Source organism: Drosophila ficusphila, unplaced genomic scaffold (genome assembly GCF_018152265.1).
Source record: "Drosophila ficusphila isolate 14025-0441.05 unplaced genomic scaffold, ASM1815226v1 contig_286, whole genome shotgun sequence".
Lineage (NCBI taxonomy): Eukaryota > Metazoa > Arthropoda > Insecta > Diptera > Drosophilidae > Drosophila > Drosophila ficusphila.
The window spans coordinates 6,330,537-6,351,995 of NW_025064189.1; the positions used below are offsets into that span (position 1 = coordinate 6,330,537).

Consider the following 21,459-nt stretch of genomic DNA (forward strand, 5'->3'; position numbering starts at 1 on the left):
ATTTTTATAACTTAAATTTGGATTTTAGATTTTTTGATTAGACACAACTATTTTTAAGTACTGGTTTGGTTTGTTTACAGAATTAAAGATTTTTCCCATGAAAATTTCGTTCCTTCAGATTTAAAGATACACATTCTTCGGTACTTTCAGTTTGAAGGACATGAACATGGGTTCAAATACAGCAAACACTTTCTCGGTCACACACATTTATGCGTAGGTGGTGAAAATTGCTGCCCTTTTTTCGGCTCTCAATTCTTCTTCCCAGATGCATTTCCCAGATGCCAGCATGCTGAGGATTACGCATTGTCCAAAATATTTGTATGGAAGAGATACCCCGTCGAAATGGTATTGATGTGTTCTTCTCGCACATATGCTTGGAAATATTATTACCAGTCACGGCGTGGGAACCGAAGGAAAATGTCCCAGGATCTATGAAGAACATTGCAATTCCTGAACGCAAAGGTTGGTAATTTGCGACACATTTTAAATACGGGTAGCACCGGCATTTCCCAGGTGAAAAATCACAGAAGCTGAAATAGTGGTCACCCTGCTTTTCACATTACAGATCTCGGCAAAAAAAAATTAGTTTGTCATGGAAAATGAATTTTTCAAGAAAAAATTAACCCCTTATTCTCGTCTCGGACACAAAAGAAAGTGAGGTACAGCCTGCAGTACACCATTAACCCTGTCAACCCCTAAATGACAATTGTTTGAGCTATCAAAAGGATATTTTTCAATAAAATATTATCCCAAATAGTTTCATTAAGAATACCCTTTCTCGAGAGTTGGTTTGTTATGCATATGTGCTTTTCCTGGCTTTTCAGCAATCCATTATGAAAGGGTAAAACAATTTCACAGTTTCTCCACACAAAAGTGAGGGGCGATTCACATTTATGAATGGAAAATATTCTTAATCTTATCTTCATGGGGTGGTTTTTGACCGGGTTTTTTTTGTCAAGTTTTCCTATTTTTCACTAAAGATTCGAACGAACTTTGGCCCTTTTCTCCAATTTTGTAATTGCGCCGTTTATTTGGCCATTGTATTTTCTCGCGACCCTGTTTCACCCAAAAAGATCCTCCTCCTTTGTTCTTTTGTGACACTAAACTAGCTGGAAAACCTCTTTTTTATATTGTCATCATTGTAACACTTTTTTTTTTATTAAAAAACTGAACTTTTTCCAGAGAATATATATGCGCAATAAACGATGATATAATCATGCAATCAAATCTCGTCCGTTTGATAAGGTTTTTTACTTATTTAATATTTTTGTTGGATTTTAATTGAATTTGCCGAAAAGCTTGCTACGAATGAGTTGCGGTCAGACATAAAGCAATCTTTTGAGATTCGCGTTTTTGTTGTTGTTAACCCGCAGCAGTTGATCCGAAAAACAAGTTTCTTGTATGGGTATTTCGGTCTTTCGAACGATCCAGCATCCCCTAATGAAATTCTACGCTTCTACGCACTAAATACAGCCTGCAGTCCGAAAGGACCTATAAATGGTCCTGCGGGCCACCTGCTTCCTGTGACTGACGCTGAGACTCCGAGATATCCTTGCAGCTGAACATATGCGCCTACACTTCTTATTAGGGTAGGTCCTTTGCCTGTTGGAGTTTTGGATTTTTAAAAAATGAATTCAACTGTACACCAGCCGAAAAAAATACAAAAGAATTGAAGGAACTCTCTTTTCTTAGATTTAGAAGAGCTACAAATCTGCAGACACCATATTAAAATAGAACTCTAGAACTCGATTTGAAAACAAAGTTGCCAACATTTTGTATACACGAATCAATATATTTGCAAATATATAATATTGTATATGTTTATTTACACAGTTATAAATATATATAGGTATTTAAAGACATATATGTATGTACTATTGTTTAACAAATGCCATGTGTGCATAACGTTTAATAGATTTATTTGTACGTTTGCAGAGTAAATATGTTTTGTGTAATACCATTTCTGCAATAAGTATTGTTTTTCGAATAATACACTATAGACAGATATACTGTTATGTGGTAAAGGTACTTTGCCATAATAGAAGCCAAGATTTTCCTCGATCATAAGTTTTGCAATATGTCTCGTTCAACGTTGGGTTTTTATAGGAATTGGGTGTGTTTAGAAAATCCTATGCAGGGATTTAAATGGTATAAGTATAAAAAAAAGATTTACAAAGCTTTTAAAAAATGTAAAACAGATTGTTTTTGAGCAAATAAATACACAGGGAGGAAATTATACAGATTTAGCTATTTACAAAAGAACTTTAAGTAAAAAATACGAGATGCAACCGAATTATCTTTCTTTGTTTTTTAAAAGGTATTTGTTTTGATTTAAGACTCTGATCTATTGAAGCTTGGAATTCAAATGGGAAGAATTGACTTAGGAATAGCCAGAGGTTTCGTTTTCGCTCTCCTCTACGATGGACTTCTTGTCCTCCGCCTTGCTGCGACCCGTGAATCTCTCGAAGATCGAGTGCTTATTGCCCTTTTTGCCACCGGAGGATGCCTTAAACGAACCCCATGGAACTTTTCCTGCCTCCGAAGTTGTCATCAGGATTGAGTACGATGAGCAGACCTCGCCCTCTTTGCTGTTGCGAATTCCGTAGAGGAAGTACACCACCATTCCGATGCAGACCCAGACGAAGAACCGCACCCAGGTGACGGCATCCAGATGGACCATCAGCAGGATGTTGCAGAAGATTCCCAGTGCGGGAACGAAGGGAACCAGGGGCACTTTGAAGACCAATCCGCGGGTATTCTGATTGTGAACCGCCATCACAGCCACACAAGTGCTGGCTGCGAAGATGATGAAGCCATAGATGATCAGTGCCCACCAGGTTCCAGTATAGAGTTGAGTCCACGACACCTTCAGCTCCACACAGATGGCGAAGCTCAGGAAAATAAACAGCATCACGGCCACGGAAACCACGGATCCGGGTTCAAAGCGTCCGAGCAGAGGTTCCAGACATCTGAATTGGGACTTCAATCTGCCCGCCAGAACTTCCTCGATCATCTCACTGGTGGGCGAGGAGGTGTCCATGCTCGACTGGGAAACCTCCTCCTCATCTTCATCATCGTCATCATCTGGACTTCCGGCCACCGCTGGCACTCTAATGGTGGTGTGGAGCCTCTCGATGGGTCTGTACCGTAGGATAATCACACTGGCCGACACAATGGTGTAGGCCAACAGAGTTCCAATCGACATGAACTCCACCAGTTTGGCCAGATCAAAAACCAAAGCCAGACAGGCACTCATCACTCCAGAAACCACAAGATTCAGCAAGGGAACTTGGGTGGTTGGGTTAATCTTTCCAAAGCAACTGAAAAGCAATCCATCCGAGGCCATGGCGTACATGCAGCGGGGAAGGGCGAACAGGGAACCCAGAAGAGTGGTGGTCATTCCACAAAGTGCTCCAATGGAAATCAAGTACTTGGCCCACGAAAGATTCAGTTGGCCAAAAGCCTCCGGCAACGAGGCAGCCGGATTGATCTCGCTGATGGGAATCATCAAAGTCAAAGCGGCACTCACCAAGATATAACCCACAGTCACCACAAACAGAGAGATCACTGTGGCCACTGGTATGGAGACCGATGGGTTCTTGGCCTCCTCACCCGACGTGGCTATCGAATCGAATCCCACAAAGGCATAGAAACAGGTGGCCGCACCCGCAATCACTCCTCCGATTCCGTAGGGCAGGAAACCTCCTTCCGCCTCCGACCAATTTTTGCTATCCGCATACCAGAATCCCACGCTGATCACCAGGATCATTACGGCTATGTTGACCAGGGTGAGCAGGCTGTTAAACACTGCCGTGGCCTTCACTCCTCCGGCCAAGGCAGCCGCATAAACGATGCAGACCAAGAAGGCCAGGATGTCCGGATATTGAGCCAATCCCGGCTCATGGATGCCACCCGTCAGCTCCAGCGTCGTGTTGCCAATCCACCCACCCAGCATCGAGTCCACGTATCCACTCCAGGCCCTGGCCACCGAAGCTGCGCCCAACATGTGCTCCAGCAGGATGTTCCATCCGATGACGAAGGCCCAGAACTCACCCATCGAAATGTAGGTGTACACATATGCGGATCCCGCCTTGGGAACCCGCGTTCCGAACTCCGCGTAGCAAAGGGCGGCCAACATGGAAATAACTCCGGCCAGGATGAAGGACAATATGATGCCAGGTCCGGCCATCTCCTTGGCCACCGTTCCGGTCAGCACGTAGATGCCAGCTCCGACCATATGGCCAATTCCTGGGGGAAAAAGGTAAGAGTGGAATTGGTAAATTAATTTCCGTTTGTAAAGAATCCCTGGTGGCCTTTGCCCATTTGGGGGAAAACTGTATAGATTTGTTCTTGAATTTTTAATGTATTAATAACAACTCCATCTCAATCATGGTATATTAATTATTCCACACATTTTTTTCTGCTTTTCATGATACAGCTACAAAATGTAACTATGAAAAATATGTTTAAGTTTATCTTTTAGAACCCTTAACCAACAGAGAACAAATAGATTATATTTTGTACTTGTGGAGCGTTTCTTGTTCCACTTTTTTCCATATGGGGTTAAATGGTATAGATAAGTGTGGTTTTTAGGGGAGAGTGCTCAAGTTTCTTGGTATTTGAAGGCAATATTTAGGGTGCCACAGAGTGTAGATAAGCACACTCATATTTTATTCCTAGTTGGTTTTTTTTTTAATTCTCGGGAGGCTTATTAAGAATATGTTGGGTCTCCTACTGATATCGATATCTACCTTATACCTCTCACATTATATACTTTCATTTTTTTAAAAATTGTTCTACGTGGCAATTTTCAGGAGTCAAGAAAATGTTTTGCTTTTTCTTTAAAAAATATACATCTGTGGGTTTCCCTCAACTCATTGATTTAATCTAAAAGATGTTTTGTTTTAAAGGGTGAGATATATATTCTTTATAAAAAATATATATCTGTGGGTTTCCCCCAACTCTATGTTTCAATCTAACAGATGTTTGCTTAAAGGCATGAAATATTTCATCTAAGATCTTCGGACTAAACTCAACATACTGTTTGCTGAGTAAACTATTTTTTCATATACAAACAAGCCGGCAATCGATTGATTGGTGTTAAGTACCCAGTAGAGCGATGTCGAAGGTGTTGAGGCATCGGTTGAGCGGTGTCTCCATGACGTCAGTGGGCACCGACTTGGTGCGGTTCATTTTGGTGCATATTCCCGACAATATGTGCCTCAGAATCGCACGCCTCGAGCTCGGCATCCTGAAGGATTCGATTGGAACCAACTCCGCGGGAATTCACACCTTACAGGCCACTTTTTGGGACTCGAAATTAAGGATATTTATCTCTTTTTTTCGGACAATATTTTGCGGCACTCCGGGACACTTTCACTTGTTGTACACAAACAGCTGTGACTGTATCGATTTTTGCAGTTATTTCGAAAGCTTTTTGGCCGACTTGCAGAATGTTTGCACACGAAAAGGAAGTAGCTTTTATCACTGAGCTTTTTTTGAAGTGCGATAAACAATTTTCGAGAAACCTCAAGTTTGAAATAAATTCAAGGATTAACTCTTTAAACTTCTAGACCGTTAAAAACACTTTTGCCTTAAAGAGCCCCAAAGTATACAATGGAATTGTTGCTACCAGAAACCATGATTATTTTTAAACAACACAAAAAGCAATCAGTTACTTTTGTTGCATACTTACAACATCCATTCAAAATTGCTTAAAACTTGCTTGTGTTTGTATTTCAAAACCGGAAATTAAATTGCCATAACCATTTTCTTTGAGTAGATCGTTATTGCGGTTTGCCAATCAACCAATTGACATTTCTAGATGGAATGTTGCTAACTGATGATAAATAATATATGGTAGTATGCATTAATTAACGCATTTGTTTTTTCAAGAATTTGATTTCCTAACTTTAACAAAATACCGCGAAACTTTATTTATTTTTGTACATTTATAGCTATAAAATTTATTATTTTAAATGTGAGCTTATGAATCGAACACGTTAAAACCCAATAATATAAGTTTGTACTTATGGTTTTCTGTTGATGTTAGGCATTAAAATTAATTTCATTCGCCATAAAGGTGTGTCTGAACTATCAAAACTTGTTGAAGAACAAGTGAGGTTCAGTCTCGCCAACTTTGATGTCTTACTATGTCCGGAATGACTAAGTTTCTGGGTTTCAATGGGTCGCGTATTTATTTTGCCATCGCAGTCGACTGGCTGTATGCAAGAATATGTGATCTCCGTTGATCCACGCAATAGATACTTTGTCACACCCTTGATGGGCCCAACACGAAATACTCAGTTATAATCATAAGATCGGAGTTTTATGTATGAGCCCACATCGGTTCATTATGTTTTGAAAAGGCTAATCAACCAAAATCGAATGCTATGCATTAAGCAAATTTAAGTAAAATTTTAGGAAAAAACTTATAATAATAAGGAGTATAAGATACCCAGTAAAAAGTTAATAAATTTGTTTGATTTACTTTAGAGAAGATATAGTTGTAAAAGTTGATATCTACATAACGTTGGCTATATAATGATCTATTTAATGTTATTATATATGATATGTATATTCTGTTTTTTTTTTTTTTAACTGGTTAAGGGTTCCAAACTCTTGTTTGTTTTGTTTAAAGAATTATAATTCTGTATTTTTTCCTAACCAGCAATATATCATAATTTCCTGTTCCTCTACCTTTTTCCTAATAAATATACCTTTTTGTATAATAGATAGCACCAATTGAAATGGCAAGTACCGGGTATTATCATTTTGCAGTCTAGGTTACGTGATGTTTGTCAAAGGCAGAAGCGACTTGGCACCTTTGCCACCTCGATGCAATCGTGCCTCCATATGAGCACAGGTTTGGGTTCGGGTTTGGGTTTGAGTTTGGGTTTGGGTTTCGGCGAAGCTGTGGCTAAGGGACTTACCTTACCATCCATCTCCATCCGTATTCTTCCCATGGCGACAGCTTGGATCGGCGCTTAACCATTACCATCTCGCCATGACCGTTGCCATTTGGCTGAAACGAAAATCTATCAGCATCACGAAGCGGACGCTGGGCTTCCAAAAACTTTGAATACTAATACCTGTTAGGGATGACCAGGCGCATTGGCATGGTCGGCATAGTAGTCAACCTGTCCGCAATGCCGGCTTTAGTTGCATGACCACATCTCCATATGGCCGCAGTTCCCCCCTTTCGATGCCATGCTTTTCTAGCCGAGGAGCTCTGTAGTTACAATGACGAATTTTGACTCTTTGGCCCTAAAAAGCACACCGGCGAAGGTGCAGTTTTTCGAGCTCAGTTTTTGGCTTTAAGACGCGCGCTTGGGTCAAGATGGCTAAAACGGCAATTCGGATGGCTAAGACGGCGTTCGGCGTGTGGCTGCTGCCTGCTCACGCGTCACTCTGCCCACGAACTCCGAATGAATGGGAAATGGGAAAATCACCTGGCTCCAGGCATCGGGCTACTGGATGCTCTATGCCCAGGCAGAGTCAGTCAATCAAAAAGTGTTTATATTAATGATGGTGACATGACGCAATGAATACGCCCATAATGGCTATGAAAAACCTAATCATGTTACCCTTAGTTATAGATCGAAGAAATTATGTTGACCTTGAAGATGGAGACCTAATGACCGAATAAAACTGGGACAAAAGGTCACTAGCAATTAGGAGTTTAACTTATAGCTTGTTTTTATTACCATTAACTTAATCCACATAATAAAAACTTATCTAGATCATTAATAAGCATTTAGAAATCTATGGAATTTCTTTCTTTCATATCAGGATTATGATATTAAATTTAATTCTTAAGTAAACAAAAATATCTAAACAATTAGCATTAACCTGATTGCCTAAAAACCTGCCTAATTTTTATTGAGTACCGAATAACACATCTGTTCTTTGTTTAACCACAAATCGTATTCAAATTCATATTTCATACAAGTACAGATTTAATGATCCTATAACTCGTTTCCTCTGGCAAACAAATTAAAATTTATTAAGATTTTTATCACATAACCTTTCACATTATCAACTTCACTTAAGAACAGGTACCATTTACCTTTTTTCTTTTCTTAATGATTAGATGATAAATCCTAATCTAAATTCTTTTTGTACATATATGTCCGGCTATTTGGCAGCCGTTTAGTGCGACGAATAAATAAACCCAACTTGCCAATAAATCGTAGTACCCGAGTCCAGTGGAGTGTGCGTGTATAAAACCACGAGCGACGTAAAATAAACAACAATATATAAAGCTACTAGCATTGGTGTTTTTTTTTCGGTTTTCGGTTTTTGTTTCTGTTTTTGTTTTTGTTTTTGTCGCTGCTATTTTACTTGCCGCGTCTTTGGATTTTTGAGGCAATATCCGAAACGATTTTTGTTAAATCATACGCCGTGTGTGTATATAAACGAAGACGAGTCTCTTTGGCGTTTAGTGCGGCAACGTCCACTTCGCCAGCTGCATCCCAGCGATTTTCCCCCAAGCACGAGTCCACAAGCCAGTGCAGTAAGTCCCAGTCCGGCGATGCTCCGATTGATGGCCGATTAATTGGTCAGTTGGCCAATGTGTTCCACTAAGATTAAACGCAAAACGTTCGTGTGAATTTACGTGCCTAACTCGATGAGCCACCAATTAAGGCCAAAAAAAAACTGTGAAACGAATTAATAAACTGCATGTGAGAACGGTCCGAAAGTGAACCCAGTGATTACACAAGAACTTGCTTAAAAAGACTAAAATATAAAACACGAAGCAAATCATTGCAATTAAAAATATTACAATTAATTCAATTCAGGTGTTAAATCATGTCTTTTTATTTGAAAATCTTTAAAAACCATAAAAAATATGTAGTGAACTTGAAAATAAATTCAATGCAATTACAATTTTTATATAATTTATTGACCCAAAAAAAGTCTTAATTAATCAATTTAATTATTTTGTAAACATAAGAAAAAATCCTTTAAATGCAAGGATCTTCAAAATTGTGTCCTTTTTGAAAAGTATTTTTTAATGCAGTGGTACTTTATCATTGTAAGTATAAAAACATTTAGTGAACTTAAAAAGAAATTGGATAAAATTACAACCTGCTGAAGTTATGTAATAATTTGTTTTTTAAGACCCACGCAGAAATGGCCTTGTCTTTACATTTAGCCGGCTATCATATATGGTGCTTAAAAATGTCGAAAGTGAAATGTCTGTGACGCATTTAATTATATCCTCCAAATCGAGAAAAAAGTTACGAGTATGACAGAATCATATAACTAAATTAAAACCAATCAACTTCGGGTTAAACCCGAAATACCACGGATTATAAGATCTCATGGTTTCTAACTGCGTATATTTTTTATAATTGTTCAAATGAGCTTCGGGGGAGATCAATTGATTTAAGCATTTCGAGATTATTAAAAGGCATTCTTTTGTAAATTCGCTTACTCGTTTTTGCGTTTCTTTGTAATAATTTAAAAGGTGAAACAAGTTTCACAGATCCGGTGTACGAATGTCATTTGCATTTCGTGGTTTATTTGTTTATTTGCTAACTGTATTTTTATTTAGCTAAGTACCCCGAAATAAATTTCTCAGGTTTTTTTTATGACACACCCGCAAATGCAAATCGAGAATATGGGGTTTTTATAGCCTATTTTTGAGTTCAGCAAACTTTTAGAGGTATTAAATATGTTTTGCACCCAATAATCTATGCAAAGTACCGATTAGACAAAAATGTAAATTAGATTGTTTATAATATGTCCAAAACCAGCGATAAACAGCAGCTTACCAAATCGGATAGGCGCCGAACTTGGCCATAAAGCAAATCAAGATGTTGCCATAACAGATAGAAAAAATGCAAGTTAGCAGCATTTCACCAATTTGTCGATGAGTTAAGGCCCAATTATGAGAACCAGGCTTGCAATGTCGGTTAAATCAATCGCCACAGAGATCGCTCACGGATTTGGACATCGAATACGTGTAATATAATATATGTATATGCATATCGGAGCCCGCGGACTAATCACCTGTTCGCCGTGATTAATACGAAGATATACGCCTATGTGAGAAGCTAAAATGTCAAGAGTTCAGGGTGAAGCCATCAATGTCCAAGTTGTTTTTATTAACGCTCAATAGTTGGCCAATACAATTGGGTATGATTGTTTATGATTGTTTATGAACTAGACAAACACTCAGGATCCGCATATAAAACACTCATTCTTTCCATCTCCGAATCTCGACACCCAAATCGCCAGTCGATAATGGCTATTCAAAATTATAATTGCCCAATTATAATTATTCGTAGATTTAGTTGATGAACAGGTACACATATCTATATTCTAAAGTTTATATATCAATCGAACTAAGCCATTAACGTGTATGTCTAGCAATTAAATAAATGCACAGACTATTAATCTTAGCTTGGCGAATAACTATATATCGTGATAACTGGCGAACATAAAAATATTTGATACTTAAAAGCATGCAAAAAATTAATGAGCAATTTTTTGACATAGTAAACCAATTTTTATCAAATTGGGTATAATTATGCAGTCATATAAAAAACGTGCAAACTGAGATATCAGGCCAATGTTGTGGGCCACCAAAAACCCACAGAAAAAAATTAGGTCGTCAGAGATTAAGGCAACGAAAATGTTGGGAGCAAAAGAGATACCATATTAATCGCGTTGAATATGAATCGGATGTATGAATGGGCGGTGTTTCACCATAATCTAGTGGCCCTCTTGGCAAATTTAAGGTGGTTTTTTTTTACAGCCGAGACGAGGTTTTAAATTTAGGAAAACAGGTACAAATTATTAGTTCGGGGAACTGTTGTGTTTGGATGGGTTGATTAATGCCAAAGAAATGAAAGGGAAAGTATAATGAACACTAATGGGGAGAATCAATAAGAATGGCTTTTTTTCTATCTTCGATTTAACTTCAGAATTATTCATGAGGAAGAACAAGTATTTGATTTACAGGCCACAACATTGAATTCAGCGTAAGAGTGACGCAAGAACAAACAGAAGACTTCACACGCCAAATCATCCGTAATCAAATGGTACTTTTTACCCCTCGTTAGGTTAATGCTTGGAATAACCTAGACAAAAGGGGCCACAATGAAAAAGCACCTAATCATCCGGGGCTAAACATCACCACCGCGTTCGGCAAAAACAACAGAGCCATCAAATTGCAGAAGCCAATGCCAAACAAAAGGCCCCAAATCGAATCGCCTTTATCAACTGCGGCTAAGCAAATAGGCACTCGTCACTATTTGTTTCCCTGCTCCCTTCGGTCTTTCGAGTGTGTAAGATAGTTAGTGTGTTTGTGAGTGTTTGTGTGTTGAATTTATGGATTTTGAAATCCCCACATTTTTTTTTTCTTTTCAAAAGGTTAGTTGTATTATTTAAAAACCAAACCCGTTTTAGTGTCGGTGCAGCACCCTCCATTCGCCGGGCAAAAGAGGTCCGGCTGTTCGCAACTCGTGTAAATACTGGACGGGTTGCACTCAACCGTAATTAGCGATAAAGAAGATCTTACCTCACCCAAACGCTAGAGATCGGTTGACAAACTCGCCGAGTGAATAAATACATATCTTGATTTTCGGCGAAATAATTTTTTCTTCACTTTTTATGATTTAATACATGGTTTCTTTGCCCTTTTTCGCTGAGCTTCATGACTGAGTCACCAAAAGGAAGGTTGATCAGGGCCCAAATCTACAATTACCGCAAGGGTATTAAATTAAAAGCCAAATTATCAGTTAAATTGAAAAAATCGTTAACTGAAATACCATACTGTCAACTGAATTGCAGTATAAAGTTAAAATAAATGGTTATGTTGGGTTGCCAACAAAGCGAACTAGAATAAATTAAAAATAACAATTTACATATTTTTGCCTGTTGAACTTCGAGCATCGTGAACTGAGTCAACCTTAACATTTCATAAATATGACTTTTAAAGGAGAGAAAATATTCTGCAATGCAGTAACTAAAAATATTAATATGTTTTCAATAAAACGTTAAGGCAAGGACTTTTAAATAAACTACATGTTTGTTTTAGCACCAAGCAGGCGATAAATTACTTTTAAAACCATGAACAGCTCAACAAGAAAACCATAAATATATATATATAGAAACCATCTTAAGACACCATAAGTGTATTTAATAACTTTTAATTAACTTTATTTCAGAATAAAGCCTAAGACTTACAGTGACGATGGTCAACTTCGGCCACATTTGTGTGTGGGCCTTGCTCTTGGTAAGCTCTTGAAACCGAAAGCCGCCTGGGAATTATGAAATTTATGCATATTATTTTCGAAAAACCCTCAAGGTCACCACATCGGCCACTGATCTGAGTGACGATGAGGCGCTCAACGATGTTTTAAGCGAACTTGAGTTTGACGACTCTTCGACCAGATTAACTCGCGACACTTCTCTGTCGGCCAAGCACATCGAGAAGATTGATGTGAAATGCGATCAAGGCAACGGCATGATGGTTGAGGTGGAGTTCTCCGAGGATTTCGAGGGAGTCATCTACAGCCAGGGATACTACAATGACCCCAAGTGCAAGTATGTACCTCTATATTATTATTTTGAAGGAAAACCTTTACTTTAACAACCATTTTTATTAGCTACGTGAAGGGCGACAGAGCGGGTCGCAGTTTCATATTCACAGTGCCATACGATGGATGCGGCAGCAAGCCCTCCTGCTCCGTTTGTGCCTCAATCGAGAACATCCTGATCATTCAGGATGACAGGGATATACAGAACAGCTTTGATATAGCGCGTAAGATATCGTGCAGTCGGGGCGATGAACGCGAGAAGACTGTTTACTTCAAGCCATTCGTGGTGGACATGCTCGAGGTTATTTCCGTGGATACGCCAAGTGGTCCCGTGGAGTGCTGGATGGAAATCGGCACTGGATCTCCGCCCAACATCAAACCAATTCAGGGCACTCTCACCCTCGGAACCGACATCACTTTCACCATTAATGTTAAGCACTCGGAACAGTCCTGGGATATAAATATTCTGCAGTGCTATGCCTCCGATGACATGGACTTCGAGGCCAGAACCACGAAGAGATTGCAATTGTCGGACAAGAGGGGTTGCTCCATAAAGGAGAAAATATTTGGGGAGTGGCGAAAGTTTGAGGCGCCTTCTAGTCTAACATCCACTTATTATAACACTCTTAAGGCCTTTAGGTTCCCCGACAGATCGCAGGTTTATCTGAAGTGTGACATTGAACTCTGCAATGGAGCGTGCAAAAGGGACTACTCCTGCGGCAGTGAGAAGTCAGTTCTTTGTCCCGAGGGATCGACTGATCCTCAGTGTCTACAGGATAATCTGATCTCACCAAAACCTCGCTGCTATCCAGGCTCCAGGGAGCCAGGATGTCAAGCGCCCACTTCGCGGCCACCTACTACGATCAGGATACCAATTGCCTCAACCTTTACTCCGAGGCCGAGGTGTTATCCGGGATCAAACGACCCGGAATGTCAGCCAGCTACTTATCTCCCACCGACAACGAGAAGGACTCCGGTCAAGCCTCGTTGCTACCCGGGATCAAGTGACCCCGGTTGTCAATCGCCAACAAGGGCACCTTTCACCACTTCGAAACCAAGATGTTATCCAGGCTCCGATGATCCTGAGTGCCAGCCGGGAACTACTCTGCCGCCAACAACAAGAAGAGTGCCGGTTACTACTCCAAAACCAAGGTGTTATCCGGGATCTACCGATCCAAGCTGCCAGCCCAGGACTCGAGCACCTATAACCACATCAAAGCCAAGATGTTATCCTGGTTCTGAGGATCCAGAATGCCAGCCGGCCACTTACCTTCCACCAACAACGAGGAGAATTCCGGTGACCACACCGAAACCCCGTTGTTATCCCGGATCAACTGATCCTGAATGTCAACCCAGAACACGGGCACCATTAACCACACAAAAGCCAAGATGTTATCCAGGCTCCGATGATCCTGAATGCCAGCCCGCTACCTATCTTCCACCAACAACAAGAAGAACACCAGTCCCAACACCAAGGATTCCAGTTACTACTTCCAAGCCTAATTGTTACCCGGGCTCAACAGATAGTCGCTGCCCGCAGAGACCTCCAACGACTCCGCGACCAAGATGTTATCCGGGATCCCCTAATCCAGAATGTCAGCCGGCAACACGCGTGACTCAGAAGCCATCCACTCAGCAACCAAAGTGCTCTCCTGGATCATCAGATCCGGAATGCCTAAATTGTTTCCCAGGCTCCCCAGATCCCAGATGTCCCAAGGTTCCAACCACAAAGAAGGCAGGATGTTATGAGGGCTCGGATGATCCGAAATGTCAGCCTGCCACTTATTTGCCACCTACATCTCGCAGACCACCAACCATTCCACCTAGGCCTAGATGCTATCCCGGATCAACGGATCCCAGCTGCCCGCAACCAACTAGACCATCGACGATAAGGCCACCGGTGACCACAGTGAAGCCTAGGTGTTATCCTGGATCACCGGATCCCGAATGTCAGCCAGCCACTTTCTCTCCTCCGAAGACCAGGAGACCCGTAACGACATCCAAGCCAAATTGTTACCCGGGCTCGATAGACAGACGTTGCCCACAGGAACCAGTGACAACTCCAAAGCCCAGGTGCTATCCTGGATCACCGGATCCCGAATGTCAGCCAGCTACTTATCTCCCACCAACGACCGCTAGAACTACGATTCCCTACAACTAAGCCGAGGTGCTATCCGGGCTCCAATGATCCTGACTGCCAACCTGCAACCACTCGAAGGCCGATCACAACATCGAAGCCAAATTGTTATCCTGGGTCAACGGATAGTCGCTGCCCACAGAAACCACCTACGACTCCCAGACCAAGGTGCTATCCTGGATCTACAGATCCTTCTTGCCAACCTGCAACTTATCTTCCTCCAACAACTGCGAGACCAACAATTCCTACCAAGCCAAGGTGTTATCCCGGGTCAAGTGATCCTTCTTGCCAGCCTCCAACAACTAGAACACCTATCACAACATCAAAGCCCAATTGTTATCCTGGTTCCACCGATACCCGTTGCCCGAAAACACCACCTACTACTCAACAGCCAAAGTGCTATCCGGGCTCACCAAATCCGGAATGCCTGAATTGTTATCCTGGGTCCCCAGATCCGAGATGCCCCAAAGTTCCGACGACAAAGAAAGCAGGATGTTATGATGGTTCGGATGATCCCAGGTGTCAACCAGCTACTTACCTGCCGCCATCAACTAACCGAACTCCCACGATTGCACCGAAACCAAGGTGCTACCCGGGATCAACTGATCCCAGATGCCCACAAACAAGTCAGCCAACTTCCAGAGCTCCAATTACCACAGCTAGACCACGTTGTTATCCTGGGTCTAATGATCCTGAATGTCAGCCCCCGACTACAAGAGTACCTGTAACAACACCTAAGCCACGTTGTTATCCAGGCTCGAGGGATCCCGAATGTCAGCCTGCTACTAGACCACCAGTTACGACTTCCAAGCCAAGATGCTACCCAGGATCTTCAGATCCAGAGTGCCAACCAGCCACTTACCTTCCGCCAACATCTGTAAGAACAACAATTCCGACTACCAGAAGGCCCGTGACTACCTCTAAGCCAAACTGCTATCCGGGCTCAACTGACAGACGCTGTCCCAAGGAGCCGCTAACGACACCAAGGCCTAGATGTTATCCCGGCTCAACCGACCCCGAATGCCAACCCGCAACTTACCTTCCGCCCACAACAGTTCGAGTTCCAATTACTACGGCTAGGCCCAGGTGTTATCCGGGTTCAAACGATCCTGGTTGTCAACCAGTCACGTACTCTCCTCCGACAACAAGAACTCCTGTAACAACAGCCAAGCCGAACTGTTATCCAGGCTCCACGGATCCTCGTTGTCCTCAAAAGCCTGCAACGACGCCAAAACCTAGATGTTATCCGGGATCCACAGACCCTTCTTGCCAACCTGCGACCTATCTTCCACCAACAACTGCAAGACCAACTATTCCCACAACCAAGCCAAGGTGTTATCCTGGATCAAGCGATCCTTTCTGCCAACCACCGACAACAAGGACCCCTATAACTACATCAAAACCAAACTGTTATCCTGGTTCTACCGATAGTCGTTGTCCACAAAAGCCAGCAACAACTCCACAGCCAAAGTGTTATCCCGGATCTTCAGATCCAGAATGTCTGAATTGTTTCCCAGGTTCGCCAGATCCAAGATGTCCAAAGGTTCCAACCACAAAACGACCAGGATGCTATGAGGGTTCGGATGATCCGAAATGTCAGCCTGCCACTTATTTGCCTCCTTCATCTCGGCGTCCACCCACGATTGCTCCCAAACCAAGATGCTATCCCGGATCGACCGATCCTTCCTGTCCGCAACCAACTTTGCCAACCACAATCAGGACACCAATAACTACTCCGAGGCCAAGGTGTTATCCGGGATCAAGTGACCCAGAATGTCAGCCAGCAACTTATGTGCCACCGACCACTAGGCGGCCAGTTACTACCTCCAAGCCAAATTGCTATCCGGGATCAACAGATAGGCGCTGTCCGCAGGAACCAGTAACTACACAAAAGCCCAGATGCTATCCTGGCTCATCGGACCCAGAGTGCCAACCTGCCACTTACCTCCCACCGACAACAGTGAGAACCACGGTTCCTCCTACTAGACCTCGATGCTATCCGGGCTCTAACGATCCCGACTGCCAGCCTCCGACTACCAGAAGACCTATAACTACTTCAAAGCCGGTTTGTTCTTTGGGCTCCACGGACAGTCGTTGCCCCCAGAAACCGCCAACGACTCCAAGGCCAAGGTGTTATCCGGGATCTCCAGATCCTTCGTGCCAACCTGCAACGTATCTTCCTCCAACAACTGCTAGGCCAACTATTCCTACAACTAGGCCTAGGTGTTATCCGGGATCAACCGACCCCTTCTGCCAACCGAAAACATATTCCCCACCGACATCAAGACCAGTTATAACCACATCGAAGCCCAGATGTTATCCCGGCTCGCCGGATCCTGATTGCCAACCAGCTACGGTTCCTTCCACTTACTCTCCTCCCACAACAAAAATACCAGTGACAACGTCCAGACCAAATTGTTATCCTGGCTCCACGGATCCTCGTTGTCCACAGAAACCACCTTCTACTCCGCAGCCGAGGTGTTACCCTGGCTCACCAGATCCAGAGTGCCTGAATTGTTTCCCTGGTTCCCCAGATCCTAGGTGTCCCAAAATTCCGACCACCAAAAAGGCAGGATGCTACGAGGGATCAGATGATCCGAAATGTCAGCCTGCTACGTATTTACCGCCTTCAACTCGGCGTCCACCAACAATTGCTCCGAAGCCCCGGTGTTATCCTGGATCAACGGACCCCAGTTGTCCCCAGCCAACTGTGCCAACCACCACAAGGACACCTATAACTACGTCTAGGCCTAGGTGTTATCCTGGATCTAATGACCCTGATTGCCAGCCGGCCACTTACTCGCCACCGACTTCGGCATCACAAATTACTACTCAGAAGCCGAGGTGTTATCCGGGCTCACGGGATCCAGAATGTCAACCAGCTCCCACTACAAGGATTCCGGTGACCACTTCCAAGCCAAATTGCTATCCAGGTTCAACGGACAGACGCTGCCCCCAGGAACCAGTCACAACGCCTAAGCCTAGATGTTATCCTGGATCATCGGATCCCGAATGTCAGCCAGCTACTTATCTGCCACCGACAACTGCAAGAACTACGATTCCTACAACTAGGCCGAGGTGTTATCCGGGCTCAAGTGATCCCGATTGCCAACCAGCAACAAGGATTCCTGTGACTACTTCTAAGCCTAGTTGCTATCCAGGCTCCTCGGATCCTCGTTGCCCTCAAACACCACCAACAACTGTCAGGCCAAGATGTTATCCGGGATCCACGGATCCTGCTTGCCAACCTGCCACTTATCTTCCGCCAACAACTGCAAGACCAACCATTCCTACAACCCAGCCAAGGTGTTATCCTGGATCCAGTGATCCTTTCTGCCAACCACCGACTACTCGCACCCCTATAACTACTTCCAAGCCGAATTGCTATCCTGGTTCAACCGACAGTCGTTGTCCACAAAAGCCACCGACTACTTCGCAGCCAAGGTGCTTCCCCGGCTCATCAGATCCGGAATGTCTGAACTGTTTCCCTGGCTCTCCAGATCCGAGATGCCCGAAAATTCCAACGACAAAGAAGGCAGGATGTTACGAGGGTTCCGACGATCCAAGATGCCAGCCGGCTACGTACCTTCCGCCATCAACTACGAGTGTACCTAAGCCGAACTGCTATCCAGGATCCAGCGATCCGAGGTGCCCACGACCAACTCAGCCTGGTACTATCAGACCGCCCATTTCCACACCGAAGTGTTATCCAGGCTCTTCTGATCCTGACTGCGAACCGGCAACGAGACCCCCTGTAACCACTTTGAGGCCCAGATGTTATCCTGGTTCTACCGATCCAGCATGTCAGCCGGCTACTTACTCTCCTCCGACTACAAGAATTCCGATAACTACTTCCCAGCCGAATTGTTACCCGGGATCGACGGACAGGCGATGCCCACAGGTTCCAGTGACGACACCGAAACCAAGATGCTATCCAGGCTCAAGTGATCCAGAGTGTCAGCCGGCTACCTATCTCCCACCAACAACCCGACGGCCGACAATTCCTACGAATAGACCAAGATGTTATCCGGGTTCAACTGATCCTGATTGCCAACCTGCAACGTACTCGCCGCCAACAACAAGAATACCGATAACCACACCCAAGCCACGTTGCTATCCGGGATCAACAGATCCTAGTTGCCAGCCAGCCACTTATCTTCCACCCACCACAGCAAGCAGGTGCTATCCTGGTTCCACCGATCCTGAGTGCCAGCCTGCGACATATTCTCCTCCAACGACGAGAATTCCGATAACTACTTCAAAGCCAAATTGTTATCCAGGCTCTACGGATAGTCGTTGCCCCCAGAAACCGCCAACTACTCCAAGACCAAGGTGTTATCCAGGTTCACCGGATCCCGAGTGCCTGCCAGGAACAACATCTAAGCCACCGACTGCTGGAACCACACCGGTTTATTGTTATCCCGGTTCGATTGATCCACGTTGTCCCGATTCCGGATACAAGGGCACAAGTCGAATTCCTGCCACATACTTGCCACCTTTGAGTGATCCTGGCTACGACAGAACTATTCGAAATGCCAAGTCCTTGTTCTTTAACGAAATTAATAACCTGGCCCTCACCGACAACAATGTCTTTGAACTGGACGACGATGACTTCGAGACATCGAGGTCGAAGCGGGAGTTAAAATTCGAGGAGGAGGAGGATGATCTCTTGTCGAAGAGAATCATGAAGCGAGAGTTCAACGAGCAACCATCAGAGCAAGAAGTGATTTCCCTGACCCTCGGAGTTAGAATGGGCATCAGTGTTAAATAGTCGTTGAAGGCCTAGTAGTTGATAAGCATAACAATATTATAATATCATGATACACCGATATGTATTTACCTAGAATGATATTCATTAAATATAAACTATGTACAAATGTAAATCCTGGTGAAATACTCTTCCTTGCGGTTCTATCAATATTGGCACTTACCAATTTCCGTTTTGTTTAACTCTACACCAAGTCGATTGTACTTTAATAATTTAATTATATATTATGGTAAATATGTTAGAACAAACGCTTGAGCCAATCGATTTAGCTGATTTTAAGACTCCGGATAGCGGCAATAGGAATTGCTTTCAATCGATTCGTGAGGAATCCATTCTTCGTACAAAGGCAGTCGGTTCTTCAGGGTCTCGATCTCACGCAGAATCCTCATCACATTACCGCCAACTAGCTTCTTTATTGCCGCATTGCCCCACACCCTGTCCCTCGCCAATTCAGCAAGCAAAAGGGCATAACTCTTTGGAGCTCCACCCAAACCAATATGATCCACACCGGCCACTTTGCGAACATAGTTGATGGCAGTGATGGCCTCTCGAACGCCCAGTGTTCGATCTCCACAGCGCTCCAGATTAAGTAAAATTACTCCACCGTTTTCAGGCAATAGGCTGTGGGTAAATACATATTATTAACTTATTAATTAAAGATCTGATAAGGCATTGTTTTTATACCTGAGAACATGATCGGGAATGGAAGCTATATTGCTACTATTGCACATGGAAAGTGGTGTGGCATTTGTGAGAAGAACTGGAGCCTTGGCGGTTTTCAAGACAGCCAACATAGCAGCCTCACTGAGCATTGAAATCTCTACAAGCATTCCCAATCGATTCATCTCAAAGAGCATGGTCTGAAAGTTTAAGGGAATATGTACATTAATGTCTATAAACTTTAGCTTTTATCTGGTCAACTGGTATAAGCAATCAAATTGTAATTCATATTTATATGTAGGCACCCACCTGTCCGAATTCGTTGAATGAATTCGTCACGTTCTCCTCAACGAGATAATCGGGTCTTCGGATGGCTGCCGCTGCCCAAGGAGTGGTGCACTCCAAGCTCGTTATGGATACGAATCTAGCGCCCAGCAGGTAGATGGATCGCAGAACGGCTGTACTGGTGCCCAGAGCATGACCGCCACTTATTCCCATAAGGACCGCCACCTCCCCACGAATGTGGGTCTGTTCCATCTCCTCCGCTGACTCCACAATGTGCATGGAGTCCGTGGCGGCAGTTATCCGCTTGGCCTTGTCAATGCCCTCCAGTGTGAGCTGCACTGCATCCAGATACTGGGCTCCACATGGCACGGCAATGGGCCACAGGACAGCACCAATGTGATTTTGTCGCACCTCGAACAGGTTAGTGCTATTCAGATTCATGGTGCTTGGTGGCTTCCAGGAACCTTCGATCAAAGGCGATTCCGTCAGCAGGCGGCGGATGAAGGCAAGTCGTGCCTCCAGGAGCGACGAGGAGCGCAGTTGGAGGGCCAGCGGAATTCCACCAGCCATGGCGATGCATATTAAAACCAAACCCACACCGAGTAGAATCTTCCTTCCACGGGATCTCTCCGGCCGCTCGCCCGAGGACTCGCTGCAGGAATCCTTCTTGGAACTGTAGGTGGGAATGCCACCGTTGGAGCACCTGATCTTCTCGTTTCCGCCTCCGAACTTAGTTATCTCAGCGGGCAGTTCGATGTCCGCTATCTCCGTGAACACAAAGCATTGCTGTTTGCAGTGCGGCTGATGTTGGTGGAGCGGATGGACCTCCAGGAATTCGCGACTCGGAACGGGATTCATTGCATCGACTGGAGTGTGATGGTAATTGCCAGTGATTTCCCCCGCGGATTCTCCCTACCGATGAGTTCGATTCTATTCAACAAGCTTGCAACTCGACGAAAGCTTGAAACTGGAATAATATTGATTTTTACCACCTCCATGAAAGTTCTGTCACCTGCTAAGGATTTACTCGCAAGGACATGCGCGGTGAACTACTTTTT

At 43.6% G+C, this 21,459-nt stretch overlaps 3 protein-coding genes across 3 annotated transcripts; 1 reads left to right on the forward strand and 2 right to left on the reverse strand.

Moving 5' to 3' along the window:
• Positions 1-1,791: 1,791 nt before the first annotated feature.
• On the reverse strand, positions 1,792-5,383 carry LOC108100704 (cationic amino acid transporter 4). Its single transcript, XM_017204732.2, has 2 exons — positions 5,109-5,383; positions 1,792-4,248 (listed from the first exon to the last, which is right to left on the reverse strand). Exons 1-2 carry the CDS (start codon positions 5,248-5,250, stop codon positions 2,381-2,383), a joined length of 2,010 nt encoding a protein of 669 aa, XP_017060221.1. The 5' UTR covers positions 5,251-5,383; the 3' UTR covers positions 1,792-2,380.
• Positions 5,384-8,433: 3,050 nt separating this feature from the next.
• LOC108100576 (mucin-2) lies at positions 8,434-19,571 on the forward strand. The gene is given in 5 exon segments (XM_017204554.1): positions 8,434-8,515; positions 12,180-12,247; positions 12,320-12,558; positions 12,621-14,700; positions 14,702-19,571. Coding segments are annotated over 4 exon segments (7,119 nt in total). The 5' UTR covers positions 8,434-8,515; positions 12,180-12,205; the 3' UTR covers positions 19,460-19,571.
• Positions 19,572-19,574: 3 nt separating this feature from the next.
• Positions 19,575-21,434, reverse strand: LOC108100577 (dipeptidase 2). The gene is made up of 3 exons (XM_017204555.2): positions 20,426-21,434; positions 20,141-20,316; positions 19,575-20,077 (listed from the first exon to the last, which is right to left on the reverse strand). Exons 1-3 carry the CDS (start codon positions 21,257-21,259, stop codon positions 19,732-19,734), a joined length of 1,356 nt encoding a protein of 451 aa, XP_017060044.1. The 5' UTR covers positions 21,260-21,434; the 3' UTR covers positions 19,575-19,731.
• Positions 21,435-21,459: the final 25 nt, after the last annotated feature.

What these genes read in the sequence shown, in the direction of transcription:
- LOC108100577 (XM_017204555.2), bottom strand. Translation starts at nt 21,259, where the DNA reads ATGAATCCCGTTCCGAGTCGCGAATTCCTGGAGGTCCATCCGCTCCAC. An exon ending in CATTCAACGAATTCGGACAG is followed by an intron (nt 20,317 to 20,425) that starts GTGGGTGCCTAC and finishes TTAAACTTTCAG; the next exon opens with ACCATGCTCTTTGAGATGAA. An exon ending in ATTCCCGATCATGTTCTCAG is followed by an intron (nt 20,078 to 20,140) that starts GTATAAAAACAA and finishes ATTTACCCACAG; the next exon opens with CCTATTGCCTGAAAACGGTG.
- LOC108100704 (XM_017204732.2), bottom strand. Translation starts at nt 5,250, where the DNA reads ATGCCGAGCTCGAGGCGTGCGATTCTGAGGCACATATTGTCGGGAATA. An exon ending in CTTCGACATCGCTCTACTGG is followed by an intron (nt 4,249 to 5,108) that starts GTACTTAACACC and finishes TTTTTCCCCCAG; the next exon opens with GAATTGGCCATATGGTCGGA.